The sequence below is a fragment of the Myodes glareolus genome, chromosome 21 (assembly GCF_982192425.1).
Source record: "Myodes glareolus chromosome 21, mMyoGla1.1, whole genome shotgun sequence".
Taxonomy (NCBI): domain Eukaryota; kingdom Metazoa; phylum Chordata; class Mammalia; order Rodentia; family Cricetidae; genus Myodes; species Myodes glareolus.
Genome location: NC_142046.1, coordinates 37,273,497 through 37,300,907, shown reverse-complemented (window position 1 = coordinate 37,300,907; position 27,411 = coordinate 37,273,497). Strand labels below are relative to the sequence as shown.

At 36.2% G+C, this 27,411-nt stretch overlaps 1 protein-coding gene across 6 annotated transcripts in view; it reads right to left on the bottom strand.

The window, feature by feature from the left end:
• Positions 1 to 27,411, bottom strand: part of Galnt13 (polypeptide N-acetylgalactosaminyltransferase 13) — a 560,713-nt gene that overhangs the window by 329,510 nt on the left and 203,792 nt on the right. For all 6 annotated transcript variants that reach the window (XM_085681127.2, XM_085681123.2, XM_085681120.2 and 3 more), the window contains one exon: positions 1,654 to 1,822. In XM_085681127.2, coding sequence (XP_085537253.1) covers positions 1,654 to 1,822 — 169 coding nt within the window. The remainder of the gene's footprint in view (positions 1 to 1,653; positions 1,823 to 27,411) is intronic.

The following is a 27,411-nucleotide window of genomic DNA, read 5'->3' as shown; positions in this document are numbered from 1 at the left end:
TCTCTATGTAGCCTTGACTGTCCTGGAACTTAATCTGTTCCAGGACAGAGAACTTACAGAGATCTATCTGCCTCTATTTCCTCAGTGCTGTAATTAAAAGTATGTGCCATCACCACTCGGCTCTTCTATGGATTATTAAAAAAAGTTATAGCATGTATGTGCTTAAAGGTATATGCAACTTGTTCAAATCACATTTATTAAAGAGACATCTCTTCTCTCATCTCTACTCCTTTATCTTTTATTTGTTGTAATTTCAGGGAACAAGTGATCAAAATAATGTATTAGTACCATTGTGCATTCATTTAATACCCAATGTTTATTTGCTGAGTCACGAAAGTGTACATGTTAGGTGATGACTTGTGCATTTGTCCATATTCCTTAGAGTTTTGGAAACACTGTGTCCTCATAGTGTCCAGGTCTGCCTGGAAAATTCTACCTAGATCCAGGCTGTTTTCAAACCTGAGATCATCTTTGTTTGTTCTCCCAAATGATGGATTTACAGATATGTTACCATGCCAAAGTTATTCATTTCTTGAAAGAGACATTTTAGAGCAATATAGTGATATAAGGAGCCATTCATTTGTTCATCAAAGGAATCCTGTAATAATCACCAGCTCCAGAACCTTAATAGGTTTCGGTTCCATTCAAACCAATTTAGAAAAAAATACACGAATAGTAAATATATTGTCATTATCAAAATATATTAATGAAATAGTCTGTTATTAATGACAAATATTACTAGCATTGAAATAATTTTATTTAAAGAATATCATTGTGTAGCTAAAAACACTATTTATGAGCCAGGCAGTAGTGGTGCATGCCTTTAATCCCAGCAGTCAGGAGGCAGAGGCAGGAGAATTTCTGTGAGTTCGAGGCCAGCCTGGCCTACAAAAGCTGGTTTTAGGACAGGCTCCAAAAGTTACAGAGAAACCCTGTCTAGAAAAACAAACAAACAAACAAACAAACAAAAACCTATTTGCTGAGAATGTTTTACAAAGACTATGGGGTGATAAAACAACCACTAAATATTCTGATCTTCATTACTTATATTTAAAGTATGTTTAGCTCTGTAGAGCATTTTACAATCTATCACATAAAATTTTCAAGAAGTGAATTTATCTTCCATTAATGAAAACTGAACAAGCATTTAAACACAATTGCTAAAACAAATAATAATTTGCATAGTAGTATGGAAAATTAAATGAAAGACCTTGATGATAGTAGGCAAGTGCTTCATCACCAGCTATAACCATGCCAAAGAGAAAATAATTTTAAAGAGACAAATAAATATGCAATAAGTTTGCTAATTTTGTGCCAGTATATATTTTTCCAAATGAAGTTTATGATTCATTCTTAGAAATTTATATGAAAATAACTTATAAAATACTATGTTTGGTATTCAGAAAGATAGAGTAAAATAAAGATGACCTTTTGGATTAAAAGCTTAGTAGCTTTTGGAATCTTCAATGCCTTTCCAAGTAATGTACTTAGCTTTATCTGAAAAGAAAATACTTTATATTTCTCAGCTAAAGTTGGTTATTTGTTTGATAATCAGCAGGAATCAAGTTGGTATAAAATTCATACAGTCAGAGCAGAAGTTGTGAAACATGGAATTTAATAACACACAAGGTTTCACAGCACATGCAAACTTACCCTTCTAATCTCACATCCGGCAGACTTCGGTTAAGGGCAATCAAGTCACTGGCCATGAGGTTAAACTGATTGATTTTAAACAACTCCTTCATTTTCTCTTGGTCATCTTTTGGAATAAGCACCGCCTTTCCCATTTCTCCTGGACCTTCTTGATTTCTTGAAATAACAGCTGTAAGACATCACACAGGAACAAACATACAGATAATGAAAAGAGTAAGCTCATGTCTTAAATAAAATTCTGTTGTGCATTATTATCATTTAAGGGTATGATAACACAAACTACTCTTTACAAACCATATGCCACACAAAGAAACTCTCTCTGCAATGTTCCAAGTATAAACGTAGCATACTATTCAATTCATCCTTAATATTTAATAATGAAACAACATAAAGAAATGTCCTTTAAAGATTTTTTGTGTTAAGTTTATAACATATTTACCTGAGTCAGATAAAGTTGAGAGATAAGTAGATAAAGTGCCTTTTGAAAATATGCCAAGTTAAATTGTCTACAAATCCTATTAAAACTTGATGTTTTTTCAGGTTCACCTTCTTATTTAGCTTCTCTAGGATCTCGAATAATAGGCTCAAAGACCTTTAATTATGGCTAGAATCCACTTATGAGTGAATACATATCATATTCCTCTTTTTGAGTCTGGCTTACCTCACTCAGTAAAGCGTTTTCTATGTCCATCAATTTGCATGCAAAATTCAAGATGTCATTGTTTTTTACCGCTGAGTAAAACTCTAGTGTATATATGTTCCACACCTTCTTTAACCATTCTTCTATTGAGGGGCACCTAGGTTGTTTCCAGGTTCTGGCTATTACAAATAGTGCTGCTATGAACATAGTTGAACAAATGCTTTTGTAGTATGATAGGGCATCTCTTGGGTATATTCCCAAGAGTGGAATTGCTGGATCCTGAGGGAGGTTGACTCCCAGTTTCCTGAGAAACCGCCACACTGATTTCCAGAGTGACTGCACAAGTTTGCATTCCCACCAACAATGGATGAGAGTTCCCCTCTCTCCACATCCTCTCCAGCATAGGCTGTCATTGGTGTTTTTGACTTTTGCTAATTTGACCTGTGTAAAATGGCATCTCATAGTTGTTTTGATTTGCATTTCCCTGATCGCTAAGGATGTTGAGCATGACCTTAAGTGTCTTTTGGCCATTCGGAATTCTTCTGTTGAGAATTCTCTGTTCAGATAAGCACAACATTTTTTAATTGGGTTAATTAGAGTTTTATTGTCTAGTTTCTTGAGTTCTTTGTATATTTTGGAGATCAGGCCTTTATCTGATGAGGGGTTGGTGAAGATCTTCTCCCAGACAGAAGGTAGCCTTTTTGTCTTATTGACAGTGTCCTTTGCTTTACAGAAGCTTCTCAGTTTCAGGAGGTCCCATTTATTCATTGATTCTCTTATTGTCTGTGCTACTGGGGTTATACCTAGGAAGTGGTCATGTACTTATCCTCCTGGAGATTGGAAATAGACAAGAGTCCCAGGTAACCTCGGGTGCATGGGGGGTGGGTGGGAGGGTTGTTGGAAGGGGAGAAGGTTAGAGAGAAGGGAGTAGGGGAGGAATGGGGAAAACTCGGGGGACTGAGATGGGGGGAGGGAGGAAGGATGGATATGGGATCAGGGAAGAATATATCTCAACTAAGGGAGTCATTTTAGAGTTTACAAGAGACTTGATTATAAATGGGATCCCAGGTCCAAGAAGAGATCCCCAGATTGTTCTCTAGACAGAGGAGAGGGTGCCTGAATTGGCCTTGGCCTATAACCATACTGATGAAGATTTTGCTTATCACCTTAGATCCTTCATCCGATGACAGATGGCGATACAGATGGAGACCCACATTGGAGCACCGGACTGAGCCCCCCATGGTCCAAATGAGGGGCAGAAGGAGGAAGAACATGAAAAAAAACTCAGGAACACGAGGGGTGCGATCACCCACTGATACAAGGGGACTGATCTAATGAGAGTTTACCAAGGCCAGTTGCACTGGGACTGAACGAGCATGTGATCCAACCAGATTTTCTGAATGTGGCCGGATTCTCTGAATGTGGCTGGCCCAGAACCTTTCTGAAAAGTCACTGACAATGACACTGGGACTTGTTTCCTCTGCATATACTGGATTTTTGGGATCCAGTCTGTTTGGATACTCACCTTCCTGGACCTGGAGGAAGTGGGGAGGAACTTGAACTTCCCACAGGGCTGGAAACCCTGACTGCTCTTAGGGATGGAGAAGGAGGAGGAGGGGGAGTGGGGGAGTGGGAGGGTGTTGGGAGGAGGGGCGGAAATGGAAACTTTCGTAATTTAATAAACTTTGAAAAAAAACTTGATGTTTCAACATATCTTTTACAATTACATATTTACAAAAGCAAGGAAGATTGCTAATCCTTTAAAGAATTTTGAAATAGCTTGAAAGGAGTTTAATAATGGTATAATATGATTTCAAATCAAATGTAAAATGACCTAGGTGCATTGTACTTGAAAGCTCTAGTGAAATATCAGGGCTTGACAATTTATTAGTAAAACATTGGATTTGAAATGAACACAGATGTTCCTGCTATTTAATTCAAAATAATCAATATATTAAACTTCTTCAGTGTGTGTGTGTGTGTGTGTGTGTGTGTGTGTGTGTGTGTAATGGATAATAGAGAGAGAGAGAGTAGACATGCTTAAACCACAATAAATTATCCTTACCCTAAAGAAAGAGATACCTATAAAGGTATAAGACAGAACACCAAATACACTTGACCAGAAAAGAAAGTCACCTGGCACATAGCATTCAGTAATGGTACAGAACAAAGAAAGAATCCTAAAAGCTGCAAGGGGAAAAGACCAAGTAACACATAAAGGCAGACCTATTAGAATTATACCTGAATTCTCTGTAGAAAATCTAAAAATCATAAGTGAATGAACAGATGAAAAAAATAAGTCAGTCTGTGATAAAACCAAATTTAAACAATATCTACTATTCTTGTTATACAGAATGTGCTAGAGGTCCTACAGATATTAATCACATCAAAAAGCATAAAAAATAGAAAATCCTAAACCAGCAAATCTAAAGATGCAACACACACACACACACACACACACACACACACACACAAATGATAAAAGCAGGAGTCAACAAGCAATGCTCACTGATATCTCTCCAAACAATGATCTCAGTCCCTCAATTAACAGATGCAGACTAATGGAATGGATAGGAAAAGAGGATCCATTCTTAGGCTACATCAAATAAACACATTTTAACATCAAGGATAGGCATTACCAGGGAGCAAATGATGAAAAAGATATTTTGAACAAATTGACCATAAAGAAAGCTCTTGAAGCCACTTTAATTTCTGACAAAATAGACTTCAAACCAAAAGTAATCAGAAGAAATAGGAGAGGCTACTACATTTCCATCAAAGGGAATATCCTCAGAGAGCATTACAATTCTTAACATCCATGGACCTAACATACGGGCACCAAAGTTCATAAAAGAATCACTATTACAGCTTAAATCAAATACTGAATCTTACACACTAATATTGGGAGACTTCAATACCCCATTCACAACAATAAACAGGTCATTGAAATAAAACTAAACAGAAAAATGCTGGTGCTATCAGTCATTATAAACCAAATGATCCTACCATAATGTGACACAAAGCAAGTCATCATATTACGAAGAAAACTGAAACACCACCATTCATCTTACCACTACAGACTAAATTGGATATCAACAACAATAGAAACCTTACAAATTCATGGAAGAACTAGCTAATTAACGAAAAATGGATGAACAAAACTTAAGAGATAAAAGACTTTCTAAAATAGAATGAAAATATATACACAATATACCCAAACATATGCAACACAATGAATGTAGTTCTAAGAGGAAAGTTCATAGCATTAAGTGCCTACATTAAAAATTAAATTATTTTATACTAGTAATTTAACAACAAAACAGAAAACGCAAATACAAAAGAAATCATACCCAAAATGAGTAGAGAGTAAGAAATAATTTTTGTCTGCAGTGAATAATATGCAAACAAACAAAAATACCAAGAATCAATGAAACAGAGAGTTGCTCTTTAAGAAAACAAATAAGATTGACAAATCTTTACAGAAATAAACTAGAAGGTGGGGCAGAATATCAAAATTAAGTAAGTTCGAGATGAAATAGGGACATAACAGAGACTGTGAGAATCCATAGAATCATAAGGATGTTTAAAATACTGTGTACTTCAAAACACTGGAAAACCTAAAAGAAATGAAGTGTTGTCTTGACACACACCATTTACCAAAGTTAAATCAAGATTAGTAGACAATTTCAAAAGCTCTAGAACCCCTAGCAAAACAGAACCGGTAATTACAAGCTTTCTAACCAAACAAAAAGCCCAGGGACTAATGCCTTTCATACACAATCCTGCCAGAGTTACAGTTAATTACAATATTATTCAAATAATTTCACAAAACTGAAACAGAATAAACATACCTCATACATTTTTTAAGGCCACAGTTACCCTGATACCCAAATCACTTAAAGACCCTACAAATGAAGATAATTACAGACAAATTTGCATTATGAATGGGATGCAACAATACTAATAAAATTCTTGTGAATTAAGCCCAAGAACATATCAAAACGATCTTCCACTATTATCAAATAGGTTTTGTGAAAGAAATTCATTAATTGATAAATGTAATCAACCATACGAAAAATAAAAACTACCTTATCATTTACCTAATATAACCTAATATTATCAGGATAATATTCCTGAGGAGATTAGGGATACAAGGGACATACTCAACATAATAAACACAGTTTACCCCAGCAATCCCATAGTCAGCACTAATTTAAATTGATTCAAAGAAATTCCACTAAAACCGTGAACAAGACTTATTCAATATTGCATTTGAAATCTTAGCTAAAACAATAAGAGAATTGAAAGATATCAAGAGTATACAAATGGAAAAGGAAGAGGCCAAAGTATTTTTATCTGCAGATGAAAAGATAGTATATGTAAGTGATCCTAAAAATTCCACCAGGGAACTCTTACAGCTGATAGACATTTTCAGCAAAGTTGCTGAATACAAAATTAACTCATAAAAAGCAGCAGTCCTCCTATATAAATGACAAACTGCCTGAGGAAAAAAATTTTGGGAAAACACCTTTCACGACGACTTGAAATAACACGAAATGTTTTGGCCTAACTATAATCAAGTAAGTGAAAACTTATGACAAAAAGCTTTAAAACCTTGAGGAAAGAAATTGAAGAAGATATCAGAAGATGGAATTATGTCCCACTTTCATAGATCATTAGCAGTAAGAGAGTGAGAATGGCCATTCTCTCTAAAGCAATATATAGATTCACGGCAATCCCCACCTCGATTCCAACAAAATGTTTTACAGATCTTAAAAGAACAATTTTCAGGTTCATATGGAAACACCTGAAATATGTTAATTGTATGTGTGACACTAAAGAACCAATTAGTGTGCTTCTCCCTGGAGAAGACCACATCTCTCAAAGCATTGAGAAAATAAGGGCTAACAATATGCGTGAAGAAATATTGTAAGGTATAATATTTGTTATGAAAACAAAACTGTCATAATATAAACCATATTAGAGTATAACTGGTCGTGTACCTTCTACTTAGAACATCAACAATGCCATTAGTGATGTTAAATAAAAATTAGTGCCCATTAGGTACTCAGTTTGAAATGTTATATGGTCATTCAATGTCATGAGAATGGCTTTAGATTAAGATCTCTATGGGCGGGCTGGAGAGATGGCTCAGAGGTTAAGAGCACTGACTGCTCTTCCAAAGGTCCTGAGTTCAATTCCCAGCAACCACATGATGGCTAACAACCATCTGAAATGAGGTCTGGTGCCCTCTTCTGGCCTGTAGGCATACATGTAGACAGAATATTGTATACATAATAAATAAATATTATAAAAAAAAAGATCTCTATGGGCTTAGTTTTAAACAGAAATAATACATGTAGTTAATAACAAAACACATAAATGGGTACTGTTTAATATGTTTAATGGGTACTGTTTAATATAATTGGGAACTGAAGCATTCTGACAGATCTATAAAAGTAAGTCTTGTTCCTCGGGACTGGGTTGCTTACAGGTCACAGTACCCTTAAGAAGGGAGTCACTTGAGATTGTGAGTTTAGAAGGGATCATGGGCACCAGTCTTGCTTTTCACTTCCTATCCATTGAGTAAATGGTTGTTCTGACAGCTCCTCTAGATGATGGACCCATACCCCTAGCTCAAATAAGCAAGCAGAACTCAGTTTACTTTAAATTAACAAAATGTGAAGCCAAATTTCTCTTTATGAATTGAAGGACTCACATTGTGTTAAATGATGAAAAGATGACTTTCCTAACAGCTAAGAGATGTTGACAAAGATTATTACTTATTTTAAGAATTAAAATTAGAAGAGATGACCAAGGGTTTGAGGGGGCCATATGGCTTAGCAGTTGAGGAAATCTGCCAGCAAGCCTAATGTCCTGAGTTTGCTTCCTTGAGACCTATAGAAGCGAAAGAGAATGTCATCTCCTATAAGTTTCCTTTAGTCAACACACACACACACACACACATACACACACACACATCATATTACCTAAACAAACACACACACATTCACACACATATGTGCTATAAAAATAATCAATTCATGATTTTTTTTAAAAAAATGATTACCCAAAGAAAAACATATATAGATCTTCCTGGAAATCAGAAGTAGACAAGATTGTCAGGCAAAAGTTGGGAGCATGGGGGTGGGGTTGGGGTGAGGGGAAGCAGAGAGGAGGAGAGAGAAGGGAGAAGGGGAGAGTTGGGGAGAACTTGGGGGAGAGGGATGGTTGAGAAGGAGGAAGGACAGATATGGGAACAGGGAAGAAGTTATCTTAATTAAGGAAGGCATTGTGGGGTTGGCAAGAGTCTTGACTCTAGAGGGGGTCCCAGATGTCCATAGGGTGTCCCCAGCTAGGACCCTGGGCAGTGGAGGAGAGGGTGCCTGAACTGTCCTTGTCCCATAGTCAGACTAATGACTATCTTGAATATTGCCATAGAACCTTTATCGGCAACAGATGGAGGGAGATAAAGACAGAGACCCACATGGGAGTACTGGACTGAGTTCCCAAGGTCCAGTTGAAGAGCAGAAGGAGGAAGAATATAACCAAGGAAGTAAGGACCATGAGGAGTAGATCCACCCACTGAGACGGTGTGCCTGAACAAATGGGAGCTCACCAAAGCCAACTGGACTGGGACTGAAGGAGCATGGACTCTCTGAATGTGGCTGACAATTGGGGCAGACTGAGAAGCCAATGATATGTCTCTACTGCATGTAATGGCTTTTCGGGATCCTAGTCTATTTGGATGTTCCTAAGCCTAGATGGAAGAGGCAGAGCCTTGGACTTCCCATGGGGAAGGGTACCCTGTCCTCTCTTAGGACTGGAGGGGGAGGAGGATGGAGGAGTGGGAGAAAAGTAGGAAGAGGGGAGGAAGTGGAAATTTTGATTCCTATTATTTATAAAGTAATAAAAAATTACCAGAGGGGAAAAAAGAAATTATTATAGATTTTAATCAGGAAATATTTTTTGCTCAACTTAAGAAGTCATATTCAAGTAGTAATAATTTACTCTGTGGGATACAAGGATCATACCTAAATATAATAAAAGCAATATACAGCAAGACGACAGCTAACATCAAATTGAATGGAGAGAAACTCAAAGCCTTTCCACTAAAATCAGGAACACGACAAGGCTGTCCACTCTCTCCATACCTCTTCAATATAGTGCTTGAAGTTCTAGCAATAGCAATAACACTACATAAGGAGATCAAGGGGATTCGAATTAGAAAGGAGGAAATTAAACTTTCGTTATTTGCTGACGATATGATAGTGTACATAAGCGACTCCAAAAACTCTGCCAAAGAACTCCTACAGCTAATAAACACCTTTAGTAACGTGGCAGGATACAAGATCAACTCCAAAAAATCAGTTGCCCTCCTATACACAGAGGATAAAGAAGCAGAGAGAGAAATCAGAGAAACATCACCTTTCATGATATCCACAAATAGCATAAAATATCTTGGGGTTACTCTAACCAAAGAAGTGAAAGACCTATTTGACAAGAACTTTAAGTCTTTGAAGAAAGAAATTGGGGAGGATACCAGAAAATGGAAAGACCTCCCCTGCTCTTGGATTGGGAGAATCAACATAGTAAAAATGGCAATTCTACTAAAAGCAATCTATAGATTCAATGCAATCCCCATCAAAACCCCATCAAACTTCTTCACAGAACTTGAGAGAACAATAATCAAGTTTATATGGAAAAACAAAAAACCCAGGATAGCCAAAACAATCTTATACAATAAAGGAACTTCTGGAGGCATTACCATCCCTGACTTCAAACTCTATTACAGAGCTACAGTATTGAAAACAGCTTGGTATTGGCATAAGAACAGAGAAGTCGACCTATGGAATCGAATAGAAGACCCGGATATTAACCCACAAACCTATGAACACCTAATTTTTGACAAGGGAGCTAAAGGTATACAATAAAGAAGGAAAGCATCTTTAACAAATGGTGCTGGCATAACTGGATGTCAACCTGTAGAAGAATGAAAGTAGATCCATATCTATCACCATGCACAAAAATCAAATCCAAATGGATTAAAGACATCAACATTAATCCGTCCACTTTGAACCTGATAGAAGAGAAAGTGGGAAGTAGTCTACAAGATTTAGGCACAGGAGGCCTCTTCCTAAGCAGGACCCCAGCAGCACAGACAATAAGAGAAACAATGAATAAATGGGATCTACTGAAACTGGGAAGCTTCTGTAAAGCAAAGGACACTGTCAGTAGGACAAAAAGGCTGCCTTCTGACTGGGAGAAGATCTTCACCAACCCCTCATCAGACAAAGGTCTGATCTCCAAAATATACAAAGAACTCAAGAAACTAGGCACTAAAACTCTAATTAACCCAATTAAAAAATGGGGTACTGAACTTAACAGAGAATTCACAACAGATGAACTTCGAATGGCCAGAAGACACTTAAGGTCATGCTCAACCTCCTTAGCGATCAGGGAAATGCAAATCAAAACCACTTTGAGATACCATTTTACACCTGTCAGAATAGCTAAAGTCAAAAACACCAATGATATCCTATGCTGGAGAGGATGTGGGGTGAGGGGAACACTCATCCATTGTTGGTGGGAATGCAAACTCGTGCAGCCACTGTGGAAATCAGTGTGGCGGTTTCTCAGGAAACTGGGAGTCAACCTCCCTCAGGACCCAGCAATTCCACTCTTGGGAATATACCCTAAAGATTCCCGATCATACTACAAAAGCATTTGTTCCACTATGTTCATAGCAGCACTATTTGTAATAGCCAGAACCTGGAAACAGCCTAGGTGCCCCTCAATAGAAGAATGGTTAAAAAAGGTGTGGAACATATACACATTAGAGTTTTACTCAGCGGTAAAAAACAATGACATCTTGAATTTTGCATGCAAATGGATGGAAATAGAAAACGCTTTACTGAGTGAGGTAAGCCAGTCCCAAAAAGAGGAACACGGTATGTATTCACTCATAAGTGGATTCTAACCATAATTAAAGGTCTTTGAGCCTATTATTCGTGATCCTAGAGAAGCTAAATAAGAAGATGAACCTGATGAAGATTATTTAGCTATCCACCAGGAGGTAGGAAATAGACAAGAGTCCCAGGTAACCTCGGGTGCATGGGGGGGAGGGAGGGCCGATGGAAGGGGAGAAGGTTAGAGAGAAGGGAGTAGGGGAAGAAAGGGGAAAGCTTGGTGGCCTGGGATGGGGGGGGAGGGAGGAAGGATGAACAAGGGATCAGGGAAGATTATATTTCAACTAAGGGACCCATTTTAGGGTTTACAGGAGACTTGAGTATATATGGGATCCCAGGTCCAAGGAGAGATCCCCCAGATTGCTCTCTGGACAGAGGAGTGGGTGCCTGAATCGGCCGTGGCCCATGTCCATACTGATGTATATTTTGCTTATCACCATAGATCCTGCATCTGACGAAGGATGGCAATACAGTCGGAAACCCACATTGCAGCACGGGACTGAGCCCCCCGAGGTCCAAATGAGGAGCAGAAGGAGGAAGAACATGAAAAACGAAGTCAGTACTGCGAGGGATGCCATCACCCACTGATACAAGGGAACGGATCTGATGAGAGTTTACCAAGGCCAGTTGGACTGGGACTGAAAGAGGACGTGATCTAACCAGACTCTCCGAATTTGGCCGGATTCTCTGACTGTGGCTGACCCGAAGTCTTTCTGAAAAGCCATTGACTATGACACTGGGACCTGTTTCCTCTACATATAATGGATTTTGGGGATCCAGTCTGTTTGGACACTCACCTTCCTGGACCTGGAGGGAGGGGGAAGGAACTGGAACTTCCCACAGGGCAGGAAACCCTGACCGCCCTGGGGGACGAAGAGGGAGGAGGAGGGGGAGTAGGGGGAGTGGGAGGGTGTTGGGAGGGGGGGTGGAAATGGAAACTTTTATAATTTAATAAAATTTACTAAAAAAAAAAAAAAAAGAAATTAAAAAAAAAAAAAAGAAAAAAAAAAGACTAGAGAGGGAAGGTGAGGTGAGGAGAGGGAGGTGGGAGGGGGAGGGAAAAGGGAGGCGGGGAAGAGGTGGAAATATTTAATAAATAAATAAATAAATAAAAGAAAAAAATCAAATGAAAAAAAGAAAGCAAAAAAAATTCTATTTGAAACAATATCCTCTCACTAAAATTTTCACATGAAATATTAGTACACTATTAGGTTGAGTTGGCAAGCCTGGATTAACAATGCTTTTGTAGAAGAAAAAAAATCTCTATTTTTCCTCTTGAGTTATGTAAATGGCCAAAGAATTTAGCATACATATGACATTCTAACAAGAGAAAAGGATGCACAGTTCTTTATATAAGCACAATAAAGTATGTAGGAGCAATATGAAGGTACAGAGACCCATTTTAAACCCCAGCACTCCCTATAACTGTAAATCCATTATAATACAAAAAAGAGTTATGGTCAAGACAAATTTTTCAGCATTAAATAATGGATGACTTTAAAATTCCCCTTTGTGGGGAAGACAAGGGGTCAACTACCACACTGTATACTGTGACCATTAGTTTAAAGTGTATAGTTGTCTTTTTGTTAATGTTCAAAGAAATTATTTCCTTTGGCATTATATGGTATTGCCATCTGTGGTAGCAAGTGGATCATGTTACAGTGTTTGAAGCAATAAAATTAAAATCAGCAGCAGCAGTATTCATAATCCTAGAACACCAAGTACATGTGGTGATTCTCCTTAGTCATCTCAATGTCTTAATGGAGAAAGGTAACAGTTTATTTGTCACAGCTTGTGTCTCACCTATGAAGGTAAATATAATTTCCTTAACTGAAACTAATGAATGTATTTGACATCCCAGGATGTGCTTAGTGTGTCTGAGCAGGCCTAGTAGTACTTCTCACCTTTCAGAAGAAAAAAAAAATGAAATTATAATGTGGATTTAGCTTTTTTCCTTTTTCTAGATTGTACATGAATGAATGAATCTTGTTGGGTGAAAAACGAAAACAAAATAAAATAAACATGAAAATAAAAAAATATAAAATAATTTTTTTATAAAAATAAAAAAACCCATGAAACTTGTTACTTTAAATAACATAAATTGGGTGAGGGGAAAGAATAAATAATTTGCTTATGTGGCTTATCTCGCACATGCTATACTTTAAATAGTAACTGTGATTTTTTTTTATCTATTGATCCCTTTCCTGTACATAGCATTAGACTACCCACACACCACAAAATACATTTCTACACAGCCAAATGAAAAAGTCAAAATGAATTGTCATAAAGTATTTATCCTCATCTCCACTAATAGGCATCTCAATAAGCAAGCCAGTGTATCAGCATTAGAGAGAAGGCAGCTAAATCTACTCTCTAGTTTCTTTATCATTAATACAGATATTGATAGAAATGCCCTGGTAACAAGAATCAGTAGATTACAAAAAATGATTAATATTTGCATTATACATTATTTTCTGCTCGTCATTTAAAAATTCGTTAAAATGATTAACAATTAATTCAGCATTATATTATATTAAATATAATATATAATAATGTATAATAATTTTATTATAAATAAGATAAATGTAGAATTATCATAAATACAGAATCATGTTAGTTATTGTTTTTTTTAACATAGAATCTTTTTTTAAGATGTGAAGAATATTGATTTCAATCTTCAAATTCTCATAAATGATCAACAAAATGCAAAGTAATTTACTGAATATCAATGGCATTATTTGCTCTTGTGCCTTATATTATGAAGTTTTTTATTTTTGTTCAGAATGATTACTGTTTGCAAAAGGAGAGATGGACCTTAGTCCTAGGAGAAAGGATGGAGTAATATATATTAAATTTAATTTATGGTTGTAGCTATATTCTGTAAAAAAAAAACCTCATCGATATGTGATATATACGGATAAGAGTAAAATATTAAACAAAAATCAAAATACTGCCCCATATGTAATACTTTCCAAAACATGATATTGCAAGTCAGACTTTCAAACGGGCATTGCCAACTCTACTGATGTTGATTTCTGTGCTTTGTGAATATTCATTCTTTGTAAGAGTGTAACCTTTCATTCTCATCTATCACTTCCAATGTGAGAGTTATAATAAATTAGACATTTTCACATTAGCCATTCCCATAGGTATGCATTCACGGTCTCTATCACTAATATGTCAATGTTCTAAAGACAATAGTTTTTTTCTTGTGTTTCACATATCTGTACTAGAGTCAGAAAATGAAGAAAATGGCCATATCTCTGCCATAAAGAATACTTTGTACTTGGCTTTCTATTGACCAGGCTTATATATCACTCTAAAGGACCTGAATACATCAGAGGCCACTCTCATTAAACTGAGGTCAGTTTTACTGCTTTGCCCTATGTATCTTGTAAGTAATAATTGGCTTTATGTATCTTATTATACTTTATATGTGTATTGAAGATCTGAGAATGATACCCAGAGTATGATGCACTGGTATGTTGAAGGCTTTGACATAAAGTGTAACCAAGGTATCTCTGGCCCTCAGTTCATCCTGACCCTACTATTTTGCTCCTCATTGTCTCCCAAATCACAAAATGTGTTTTCTCTGAACTTCCACCATCCATTTAAAAACAAGACCCCACAGGAGATGAACTAAAGACAAAATATACTAGAGAGGACCATAAATACAAGAGTTTTCAGATCAAATGTGTAGAAGACTACTGACTTTTCTTTGGGAGTGTTCATATTTTATAGAAAGTAACTGCTCTTCCAATAGTTTCTGTGTTCCCTTCAGTATTCAAGGATGACTTAGGAATTTATTTCAAACATATGTCTTTGAGAAAGTGGACAGATATTCTCAAATATTTATCTACACAGACTATTAAAATATGCTTACATAAGAGCTTATCTGAACACAAATGTAATACCTTGACTCACAATAATATATTTACATTCCAAAATACTAAATAGGTTGTGTGGTATTTATAAATAAAATTGCACCATCTTTAAATTTTTACTGCAGAAAATGTGTTTCATGATTCAGACAAGATTTGTATTATACTACATAGCATCAGAAAGCAATGTTCTAAAATAAGCTTATTTTTAAAAAATTAAAACATTTAAATAATGTATATGTAACAGGGAAGATTACCAGAGGTTTATAGAGACTCTACAAGTTTATGCTGTATAACATGATTTATAAAAATCCAGAGACAGAAATTGGGGTCCAATCTGAAGTTCAGAAAAGCAAAACGACCAGCTACTGGCTCTTACTTCTACCTCAGTCTGAAATGAAGATCCTGTCTTGAGGAATCTCAGAATGAGATTTTGTGTGATACCTGTCCCCTCCCATATTATAATTCTTTCTGGTGCTAGGATTAAAGGTGTGCACCACTTCCTCCTGATTTTTATGGCATCCAGTGTGGCTACTGGATTACATGGTGTGTCATCACTGCCTGGCCTGTGAAGCAGATAAGTGTGACTGTTTTACTCTCTGATCTACAAGAAAGCTTTACTTATTAAAATACAAATGAAATATCACTATATATCCCATCTTTTGTGTACCATAAAAAGGGAAGGCTATAACTAATCTAAAAAATACCATATACAATAAATACAATAACTATATGAATATATACAGGCAATAAGTACATCAATCATGTCTACTTTATTTTATTTGACAAATTAAGAGAAAATATTGCATATCTATCCTATCTTGGTGAGTCTAAACTTATTATTTTCCAAATAAGTTATTCTAAACTAACTTATTTTCTATCATAACTTGCTTTCTGCATGTGGTATGCTACAACTATAACCCTCAGAACTTCAGGAAAGCTTTCTTATATGAAAATACAAATGAAATATCACTACAGTATAGCATTATTTTCATTTTTGAATCAGTTTCTAATTATCTAATAATGTAATATCAGTTATATAAACTAAAAATTGCCTAGAGGAAAAGTATCATTTTTACTTTACAGTGACAAACATAGTATTGTCAGGACATATTTACAAGTCATGGAGATTAATGGACTATTGGACTTCTAAGAAACAAAGCAAATGTCTTAGAGCATTTACTATAACAAGTAGAAGATAGTACTTCAAAATTAGTTTGTTCTTTTCATTCATTTTATTTTTTGTGGCTATAACACAATTATATTTCTTCCTTCTCTTTCTTCCCTCCAATTCCTCCCATATCTACCTTCCCACTCTCCTTCATATTCATGACATTTGAATCCACTGTTATTATATACATAAATGTATACTTATATAAATATATATTCCTAAATATAACATGCTTAATCCATATGTTATTTGTATGTTTGTAGGCTTATCCTTTGACATCAGACAATCAATTGGTGTTTTCTCCACTTAACAAGACCACTTCTCTTGCTTTCTGCTTTCCTTAGTTGTCTATAGCTCTTGTAGTAATGAGGTCTTGTGGGTTTTTTGCTGTCCACCTTAGCATGCCACTGGTGTCATCCCTGATCAGCTCACTTTTGAGGGGAGTTGGTAGTAAGACTTTATGGGTGTACCATTTACAGAAAAATTCTTCACAGTAAATTATTTACAAATCATAAATCAAACAGTTAGAAGATGGACATAGACAAGCAGCAAGATCTTTGCATTACTTTTTGGAAAAAAAATAAATTCTTACAGGAGCACAAAACACATCCCCACAAAGCATTCTACACATCCATTAATGTCATACCACGTGCACAATAAGAGGCTGTTTGGCACATGTTACCATCACAAATGTTTCCAGGAAACAATTGGCCCAACTTTTAAGTATTCACTAATGTAATAAAATAATGATGAAATATGAAATCATTTCCTTCTGCATTAAGAATAAACTTCCTCATTCAAAAGCCCTAATGTTGTAACAGACATGGTAAAAGCTTTAATTTCAATTTAAGTAGGAAACCTTTTCATAGCTCTACTTCTAAATACAAAGAATAAAAATCAGATAAAGTCAGTTGTAAAGAAAACACTGATTTTAACTTCAGATGTTTGAGAACCCTCTTTGATAAGGATATTTCAAGTAGAGCAATGGCCATCTAATAGATTACAATGTATAATGACTATTTTTATTATGAAATCTTTCTAACACAGGACATGAACTCTGGTATTAAATACATCACCACACTTATGATTTATCTACTTAGTAAAAACTCTCTTTAATCAGAAATGAACACTACCTTCATGGGCCACATCTAGTTGTGGATGTAGATATATTTTTTAAGTAAATTCTGAATGAACTATTTTATTATGTAGCAAAATTAATATCAGATCTGACCCACATTGACTAATATTTGTCAAAAATAAGTTAAGGCAAGCAATATTTAATGGCTTATTATGAGTTCATGTTGGAAGTAAATATACTTGACAACATATTTCAATTAAAATATGAGGTGCTATTGGATTAAATGTGAGAATGAGAGGTATCATCTCAATTATGTAATTTATTTTAAATAGTCAAATTTAACAGACTCAGCTGAGGACAGTTAAATTAAATGTGTTCGACTCTGGTGCCTGACTATCATTACCACAGGACGGCCCCGTGTTTCCCATTGCTGACCCCTCTGTTAACTCTAGTGCACACTCATCCTGTCCTCTGACTTCTGGATGACAAGTTACTGACAGTATACTGAGAGCAAGAGATGGTGAGGCTGAGGTGTCAAGGTCTTTGGTTGCTTAGCTGTGTGGTTCGTAAGGCTGAATCTATGCTCCCAAACTTTGAAACTTTGGCTTTGAATTTGAGAGCTATTTGAATTATATAAGATTAGGGGTACTTTTGATGTTAAGCTGAATTTATTTTTTATTATAAGATGGTCATTCGTATTTAGAGACCCAGCTTACCTGCAGATGGTAGAAGGCTAGAATTTGGGCTTAACCAAAGCAGTAGATTAAAAACTAAACACAAGCAGGTGCAATGTGACCAAGTACCCTTACCTCCTCTTTTCATGATTGCCAGGCTACCATGGACTGAAACATTGATCTGTGAGCAAGAATAAACTATTTCTCCCTTGACCTGTTTATGTCCAATTTATATAATTTTTAATAGTAAATTAAGGAATAAAAATGTTATAAGTTTTTCAATTTAGATATCAAATAAATACATCAGAATTTCATCCTTCCTTGATTTCATTCTTTCCTTCTTTAATTTTTGAGGATATTTTTCAGACTTTCTTGCAATAATATAAGGTCTTCAAAATAAACTGAGAGGGTCTCTTACAGAGACTCTGTAACAAGAACTACTACTTAATGATTCCCATTGTCATGCTAAAATGTTTCTGGTGGAAGAAAGAGATGTACAATGATGAACCCATTTCTATGCTCAGAAGTACAATATCAAATCCCTTCCTATCCCCCACCTTTCACCCTTACATGTACATTTCAAGAATTTAAACTGTTAACTGGTCGTTCGTATTAACCAGCTATTTATCTGGTATGTACTCATTGTTATAAATCTTACCACTTATGATTAATTTATATGAAGTTTCTGTTTTCCAGGCCTCTGGACATTTTCTATTAGATAATACTAATAAAAAGAACCAAGATAAAAATCAATGTTCGGTAATAAAGTATACCCTTATATAATTGTCAAATGAAATAAATAGAATGTGGTAACATGAATAAGCAAGCATACCATTAACATTTTAGTAGTGAGTCATGTAGCACCACTCCCTTTATGAACAACATGAATCCAAGAGCTCAACCCTTAAGAACACACAGGATCTGAGACCTAGAGAAACAAACAGAATCCAAGGAACTAAACACTCACCCAAGAAGGAAAGACCAGATATCAACACCTTACCAAAGCCAGATGCATAGTCACCAGCATAAGAACACAGTAACTGTTTGAAAAATATGTCTCCACTAGAACCCAACAAGCATACTACAGTACACCTGGGAATTGCAACACATCTGGCTCCCAAGACAGACACCTTAAAGTAGGCTTTATAAATATAATAGAGGTCTTTAAAGCAGAAATAATAAAACCCTTACAGAAATCTATGAAAACATGAAGAGTGAGAGAAAATGAATTAAAACTTCACAAAAATCAAGTCCAAATGGATTAAAGACCTCAACATTAATCTGACCACTTTGAACCAGATAGACGAGAAAGCGAGAAGTAGTCTACAAGATATAGGCACAGGAGGCCACTTCCAAAGTAGGACCCCAGTAGCACAGACAATAAGAGAAACAATGAATAAATGGGACCTCCTGAAACTGAGAAGCTTCTGTAAAGCAAAGGACACCATCAGTAAGGCAAAAAGGCTACCTTCTGACCGGGAGAAGATCTTCACCAACCCCTCATCAGATAAAGGCCTGATCTCCAAAATATACAAAGAACTCAAGAAACTAGACACTAAAACTCTAACCCAATTAAAAAGTGGGGTGCTGATCTGAACAGAGAATTCTCAACAGAAGAACTTCGAATGGCCAAAAGACACTTAAGGTCATGCTCAACCTCCTTAGCGATCAGGGAAATGCAAATCAAAACCACTTTGAGATACCATCTTACACCTGTCAGAATAGCTAAAGTCAAAAACACCAATGATAGCCTATGCTGGAGAGGGTGTGGAGAGAGGGGAACTCTCCTCCATTGTTGGTGGGAATGCAAACTTGTGCAGTCACTCTGGAAATCAGTGTGGCGGTTTCTCAGGAAACTGGGAGTCAACCTCCCTCAAGACCCAGCAATTCCACTCTTGGGAATATATCCAAGAGATGCCCTATCATACCACAAATCATTTGTTCAACTATGTTCATAGCAGCACTATTTGTAATAGCCAGAACCTGGAAACAGCCTAGGTGCCCCTCAATAGAAGAATGGTTAAAGAAGGTGTGGAACATATATACATTAGAGTTTTACTCAGCGGTAAAAAACAATGACATCTTGAAATTTGCATGCAAATGGATGGACATAGAAAACGCTTTACTGAGTGAGGTAAGCCAAACCCAAAAAGAGGAATATGGTATGTATTCACTCATTAGTGGATTCTAGCCATAATTAAAGGTCTTTGAGCCTATTAATCGTGATCCTAGAGAAGCTAAATAAGAAGGTGAACCTGAAGAAAATCATGTAGTTATAGACAAGAGTCCTACGTAAGCTCGGGAGCATGGGGGGGGGGTAGGAGGGTTGTTGGAAGGGGAGAGGGTTTGAGAGTAGGGAGTAGGGGAGGAATGGGGAAAGCTCGGGGGACTGGGATGGGGGGAGGGAGGAAGGATGGATGGATGGATATGGGATCAGGGAAGAATATATCTCAACTAAGGGAGTCATTTTAGGGTTTACAAGAGACCTGATTATAAATGGGATCCCAGGTCCAAGGAGAGATCCCCAGATTGTTCTCTGGACAGAGGAGAGAGTGCCTGAACTGGCCTTGGCCCATAACCATACTGATGAATATTTTGCTTATCACCGTAGAACTTTAATCTGGCGATGGATGGAGATAGAGACAGAGACCCACAATGGAACACTGGACTTAACTCCCTAGGTCCAAACGAGAAGCAAAAGGAAAGAGAACTTGAGCAAAGAAGGCAAGACTAGAGGGAACCTTCATCCGACGATAGATGGCGATACAGAAAGAGACCCACATTGGAGCACCGGACTGAGCCCCCCAAGGTCCAAATGAGGAGCAGAAGGAGGAAGAACATGAAAAAGGAAATCAGGACCACGAGGGATGCGATCACCCACTGATACAAGGAGACTGATCTAAGGAGAGTTCACCAAGGCCAGTTGGACTGGGACCGAACGAGCACGTGATCCAACCAGATTCTCTGAATGTGGCTGGCCTGGAGTCTTTCTGAAAAGTCATTGACAATGACACTGGGACTTGTTTCCTCTGCATATACTGGATTTCTGGGATCCAGTCTGTCTGGATACTCACCTTCCTGGACCTAGAGGGAGGGGGGAGGAACTTGAACTTCCCACAGGGCAGAAAATCCTAACTGCTCTTAGAGATGGAGAGGGAGGAGGAGTGGGAGTGGGAGGAGTGGGAGGGTGTTGGGAGGTGGGGCGGAAATGGAAACTTTTATAATTTAATAAACTTTGAAAAAAATAAAACTTCAAAACCTAAAAGTGTGAACAGAACCTATGTTTCTTGTGAGTCCACTTGGGCTCTTTTCTTCTATTTACTTATTTCTTTTTCATTGTGCTAGAATTTTTTAAATCTTATTATCTTTTGCTATTTCTTAGAAGCAAGTTTGTTTTCAAATGAGAAGTAGAAATGGTGTGGATTTGGATCAGAGGGGAGGTAGCGAGAAAGAGGAGCAGAGTGCTGGGAAACCATAATAGAGATATAGTATTTGAGAAAGAAAAATCTATTTTCAATAACAGTAAAAATATGTAATTGTAAAATTTAGCATAATAGGCAATAATGGATAAGATTTAACATCTAGCACATGCCTATGTTTTAATGCCTCCCATCAACATGAAATACTATTAAAGACATGTTGCTTTCTATCTTTTAATTTTAATTATCTTTTAATACTTACTTTTGGACTTAAGCCTTGCAAATCTCAAAACATTAAGGATATATTGTGGGTGATTACTCACCTCCAAAGCTATATATTAAAGTGATATAATCAACAAAATCTTCTACCCTAATCTCTGTAATCCTTGCTCTTACAACACTTATCATGTCTTTTAATATACTATAAATGTATTACATATGTGATTTTACATTTTCCAAATAAAACTATATCTACCACTATTCAAATTTAATTTTCAGTTATGTCTAAATTAGCTTTATTGTTACTGCTTTTTAATACTATTTTATGAGTCAGTTTCATTTTCTCACAGCAAGCTACAGAAATACTTGACTTTCCTTACGTGTATTGCTAGTCTAAATCCAATACCAGTTAGTATAAAATCAATGTGAATTTGTTGTTTAGATTCTGCAACTGAAGCACATATTCAAGGTAACCATAAAGCCTTTGGAGTATGTATCCTACAAAATTATTTTGAGTAGAACAAAAGATCAGTTTCCTCTGTCATACTTGACTTCAATATTTAGTAATAGATTGAAATTTCTACAGGAACAATACCAGCAGTAACTTTAGAAAATAGCTTTATAGTTCTTTTATATTGCAGGTTAATGTCACTCAACAGGTAATTTTAGAGCAGTTCAAAGTAATAGCTCTTTATTCCTGCTTCTGTGAAGGAACAAATGTAATATATATCATTAGATTATTTTATTTTCAGTTACTTTGTAGTTTCTCCTATGTAAAACTTAATTGAATTTTCATTTTTTATTTTATACTTTAAAAACGTAAAAAAAATACTTCAGTGATTTCAAGTTTACCTTTATGTGAAGAGGTGGACATTCAATTTGAAATGACCTTTGATATTATTTACTAATCAAATGTTAGTCCATGGGCAAATGCAGCAGACCAAAACATTTAACGCTACCATTGGCCTAGGTTTTCTGCCTTTCTACACTCTGCTTGCCTGTGTCTCTTTTCTTCTGTGTGCTGTGCAATTCCCTGCACGCTAATATGGGAAACAAATGAATGAAAATAGTCACTCTGGGAGTCATATGTTAAAGGTTGTATTTCCATCTTCTAAACCAAAAATTCTTCGTAGTCTGAAGAACTATATAATCCCAATATATCCACACTAACTATTTAGGAATCATTAATTTATTGATAACATACAAGCCTTTGTATAAAAAATATTTGAGTGTTTATTTTGATTTATCATGTATAAAATGTGCTACAAATTAGAGTTTGGGGGCTGGAGAGATGGCTCAGAGGTTAAGAGCATTGCCTGCTCTTCCAAAGGTCCTGAGTTCAATTCCCAGCAACCACATGGTGGCTCACAACCATCTGTAATGGGGTCTGGTGCCCTCTTCTGGCCTGCAGGCATACACACAGACAGAATATTGTATACATAATAAATAAATAAATATTTAAAAAAATAGAGTTTGGCAAAAAAAACCCCTGCATTCAAATTAAGGTTCAAAAGGTGGATAATCATTTTTGATAAACACTAAAAAGCAGGGAAATAGATTGACGAAAGAACAAGTGGATTAGGATTTTATTGAGAATAAGTTACATTCATTGAGACTCACAAAGTTATAGCAACATTCTTCCTATTTGGTCAACTGACCCTTCAAATATGTGTTACCTCACCAAAGAATAGTCATAGATTTCCCAGGTTGAAATATTGGAAATGGTAATATCTCCCATGTGAGAGTTATGAAGTTATAAGACACATTGTGCATGTATGAAAACGACATCCTGTGTCATAAATCCAGCCAGACACTCCAGTTGGATAGAAGACCTTCTCAACAAAAAAAAAATCATTGATCCAAATTCAAAAAAATAGTTGACAACATTTTTTCTTAAGTTTATCATACTTTCTCATTTGTTTCAAATCTAAAATGAATTATTTAATGCTGTCTTTTCTTTATTCTGTACAAATCCAAGGCACACCTTGTGTAGTTCTTTTTGTATCAGGGCAGTATATAATTCAAGGGTTGCCTTTCTGATATTTGTAGTAATCATTCATGAAACAATTTTAAAACCTTTATATATATTACACAATTATAACTGTTTGGTTAGAAATAGACATTTATTTCTAACTTTGGAACATGATAAAATGTCTCAGTTCAGTTCCACGTGTATTCACTGACTCTGGATAGCTTCATAGGAGATTCTGGAGATGGTACTGAATACAGTTTAAAAATATTTGAGTTAATTAATTAGAAGATTTATCTGATGTTTCATGCTTCTTAGAATACTGTCAATTCCATAGCTTTAAGTTTTAAGCAATGTTTAAGTTTTAATTTCCTCCTGTAATATTTTTCTTCCTAGGAGCACTAGATAATATTCAGTAGCTAATTGTGTTTTTCTCCAACAAAGCCAAATGTAAAATGCTCTCTGCTCAATAAGCATGTGCAATCCTAGCATGCTTTAAAGCATTAGCTTATTTAAACTTTATGACAACCCTATGAAATGGTTATGTTTCATCCAAGAATGATTAGCAGTAACATTAATATAACTGCCTAAAACTCAATTCAGAATATTGTGTCAAATTTAAACTATACTTAAAAATATACTCAAAAATCAATCAAAAGTCATCAAATCCAATTATATAATACTCAGAGAATGGCATTTCTCATTTTCCTCAATAATTTAACTTAATCTCATTGTCTTTGACTTAAAATATCCCCCTTTAATAATGGACTTGTAATTCCTCATGTTAAATTGGAAAAAATTACATCAGTTAAAAAATAATTAAATATTATCTTCCAGTGGAAGACATTAAGTATTAGCAAAATACAGTACATACTTTATTATTCTATAATTCCATTGCTCTTCTGGGTTACGATAAATCACAAACTCTATATTCAAATATTTCAACAGGAAAAGTGATTTTTCATGATAATACAATTACTCCTTTAGGAAGTACAAAATTCTATTCAGTATTGGAGCTGTCAGCATATCATTGCTTACACAGAGGCCTGTAACAGAAAACCAAAGAATGACCTTTCCTGTATGAGAATATATAAATCAAGTTAATACTTACTGGAAGAGGTAATGGTTCTTATTTTGCAACTATTTCTTTAGCCAATGATTATATACTTCCCACAGGGCATCAGAAGGCTCCATGATTTCTTCTTTACTTTTAAGAAAAACATGTTTATATGGGATATAGAAGTATCTTATCTATCATGTCTTGTTTCACCATAATTTAATAAATCATATTAGTCTCCACCTTATGACTAGTGTTTTACTAGGACAATGAAGTAGATTCTAATTATTTTCCTTTTGGGGAGTAAAAGTGAAAAGTAAAATCTGCTTTATTTCTCATTTAAAGTATTTTATTTTTTGTGGTGTTGGAAAACAAACCAAAAGATTTGGTCATGATAAGATAGAATTTTACACTACTATCAATTCAGATTTATAACTGAATTACTTAATAATCATTGCCTAAAACTACCTGCTTCTTAACATGAAGTTTTTTGTTTGTTTGTTTGGATTTTAACTGTTGAAGCTGTCTAAAGAAGGTGAGACAGTTCCTCAGGGTTCCTGGTTCCTGAAAGAGTCTGCCAGACATCCTGCAGGACACAGAAGAAAGTTACTGACAAAGTGCCAATATAGGCAGGACTGTCTTTCAAATTTCCTGCTTTGTGGAAAAGTCTGTTGGATACTATGGGCCTGTAGGCTGAAGACGGGTGCCCCAAAGGTACAGACAAACCTTGGGTGACTGACCAGGCAGCGAGATGTCCCTGTCAATTCTAGAGTTTTGGAAATTGCTTACAATGCGTTTTGTGTTAACTTAGGTCATATTATATCCTTCTGAAGTCTTTGGTGGAGTTGAAGAATAGATCATTATAATTATAGTTTTCCTTAGTGATGATAAAAGATAAAATAGATATAAATATTGAACTTCAATTCTTGCTTGATTACTGTTTGGAATTTTTTCCTAATGCGAACTCTCTGCTGATGCAAAAATCCCAATCAAGCCAAATCACACCAAGCCAAATTAAGAAATACCCAGGTTTAATGGAATTCCTGCACTATCAGGTGGCCCTGAAGGGGAACCAGGAGACCACTAATGTGACCACTTCTGCGGGGAGAGGAAAGAGACCACGTGTTTCTCCTTTGGGAGCTCACACAAATACCCTGTGGGAGTGGTCCTGATTTCAATTTCCTGTAATCCCTATATCCAAAGAGCCTGGAATGTTAAATTGATGACATAGTTCCCAGTCCCTAGCATCCATCCCAGCCTCCATGACCAGGTAGTTGCCTTGGTCTGGACTCCAAATTCCAGCATGCCAGGTTCTGACCTCTCCCGGTCAGGACCACTCCCACAGGGTATTTATGTGAGGTCCCAAAGGAGAAACACATGGTCTCTCCCTCTCTCCCCTCTTCCCCCACTGTTGTGGTTGAATTAGTGGCCTTGAGGTTCCCCCTTGGAGCCACCCTAGAGCACAGGAATCCCCGAAGTTCCTTATTATTGTATAGGATTGTTTGGCTATCCTGGGTTCTTTGCTTTTCCATATAAAGTTGAATACTGTTCTTTCGATGTCTGTGAAGAATTTTGCTGGGATTTCATGGGCATTTTACTGAATCTGTGATTGTGTTTTTACTATAAGATTGAAATTTTTCCTATGTTAATTCTGTTACCTCTGCAGGAATAGGCTGGAGCCAGAGGCCTTTGTGGAATTTGTCCCAAGCCAGGGACCTCTGTGGGAATGGGACAAGGTCAGGGACATGTTTCAGCCAGTGACCTCTGACAGAGAAGGCCTGAGGCAGCCAACTTCATAGGAGCAGGTACAAAGAAGCAACCAGTGAGGGAGTAGGTCTGAGCCAGGACCTCTTCATGACTATGTGCAAATCTGGGACCTTTGAGGGAGTAGGCTGGAATCAGAGGCCTAGAAGTACCTTTTAAGAAGTATTACTTACTACAATGAAATAACAATACATTGTATCCAGTGAAATAGTGGTGATAGCTACGCACACTTATGTAACCACTACAACAAACATAGAGGATGTGCTCCTTTGTATAGTAAACCCACATACAGGTCCTCCTGCTAATATGCTTTCTGTCAACCTAGGACAAGCTTGTTTCTTCCAAATAAATAGAATCAATGCAGCTCTTTGTTTCTGACTTGTCTTATCTACATATTGTTTTATGTTCATTTCTTTTGAGAAGTTTATACATGTTTTGATCAAATTCATTGCCCTCTCCCTAACAAATATCAGATCCATTTGATCTACTCAAATATATAAATATTCTTGGATACTTTGTCTTTCAGTAGAGAATGCTCAGACTACCAGGAGCTACACTCTCAGGGAAAACTTTTCTTCCTCTCCCTGCAACTAACAGTTGTCAATTGCTCCTTGGATGTGGTGGAATTATGTGCACAATTTGATTCTACATGCTGAGATTTAGTCAGACTTGGACTCACAGAGAATTTGTGCATTCTGCCACGGCCACAGGGGGTTCATACGTACAGGTGATATGTCTAGAAGATATTCATTAACTACCTGCGGCACTTATTATTTTTTCAACCTCCTTTTTGGCAGGCAATGATCTTTGATTTTTTTGAAGAGGAGTGAAGTAATTCTGAAATATCCTATTCTCTGTGCATTGTTTATTAATACTATTTTTATTAATTCATTGAGGATTTCATATATTGTATTTTG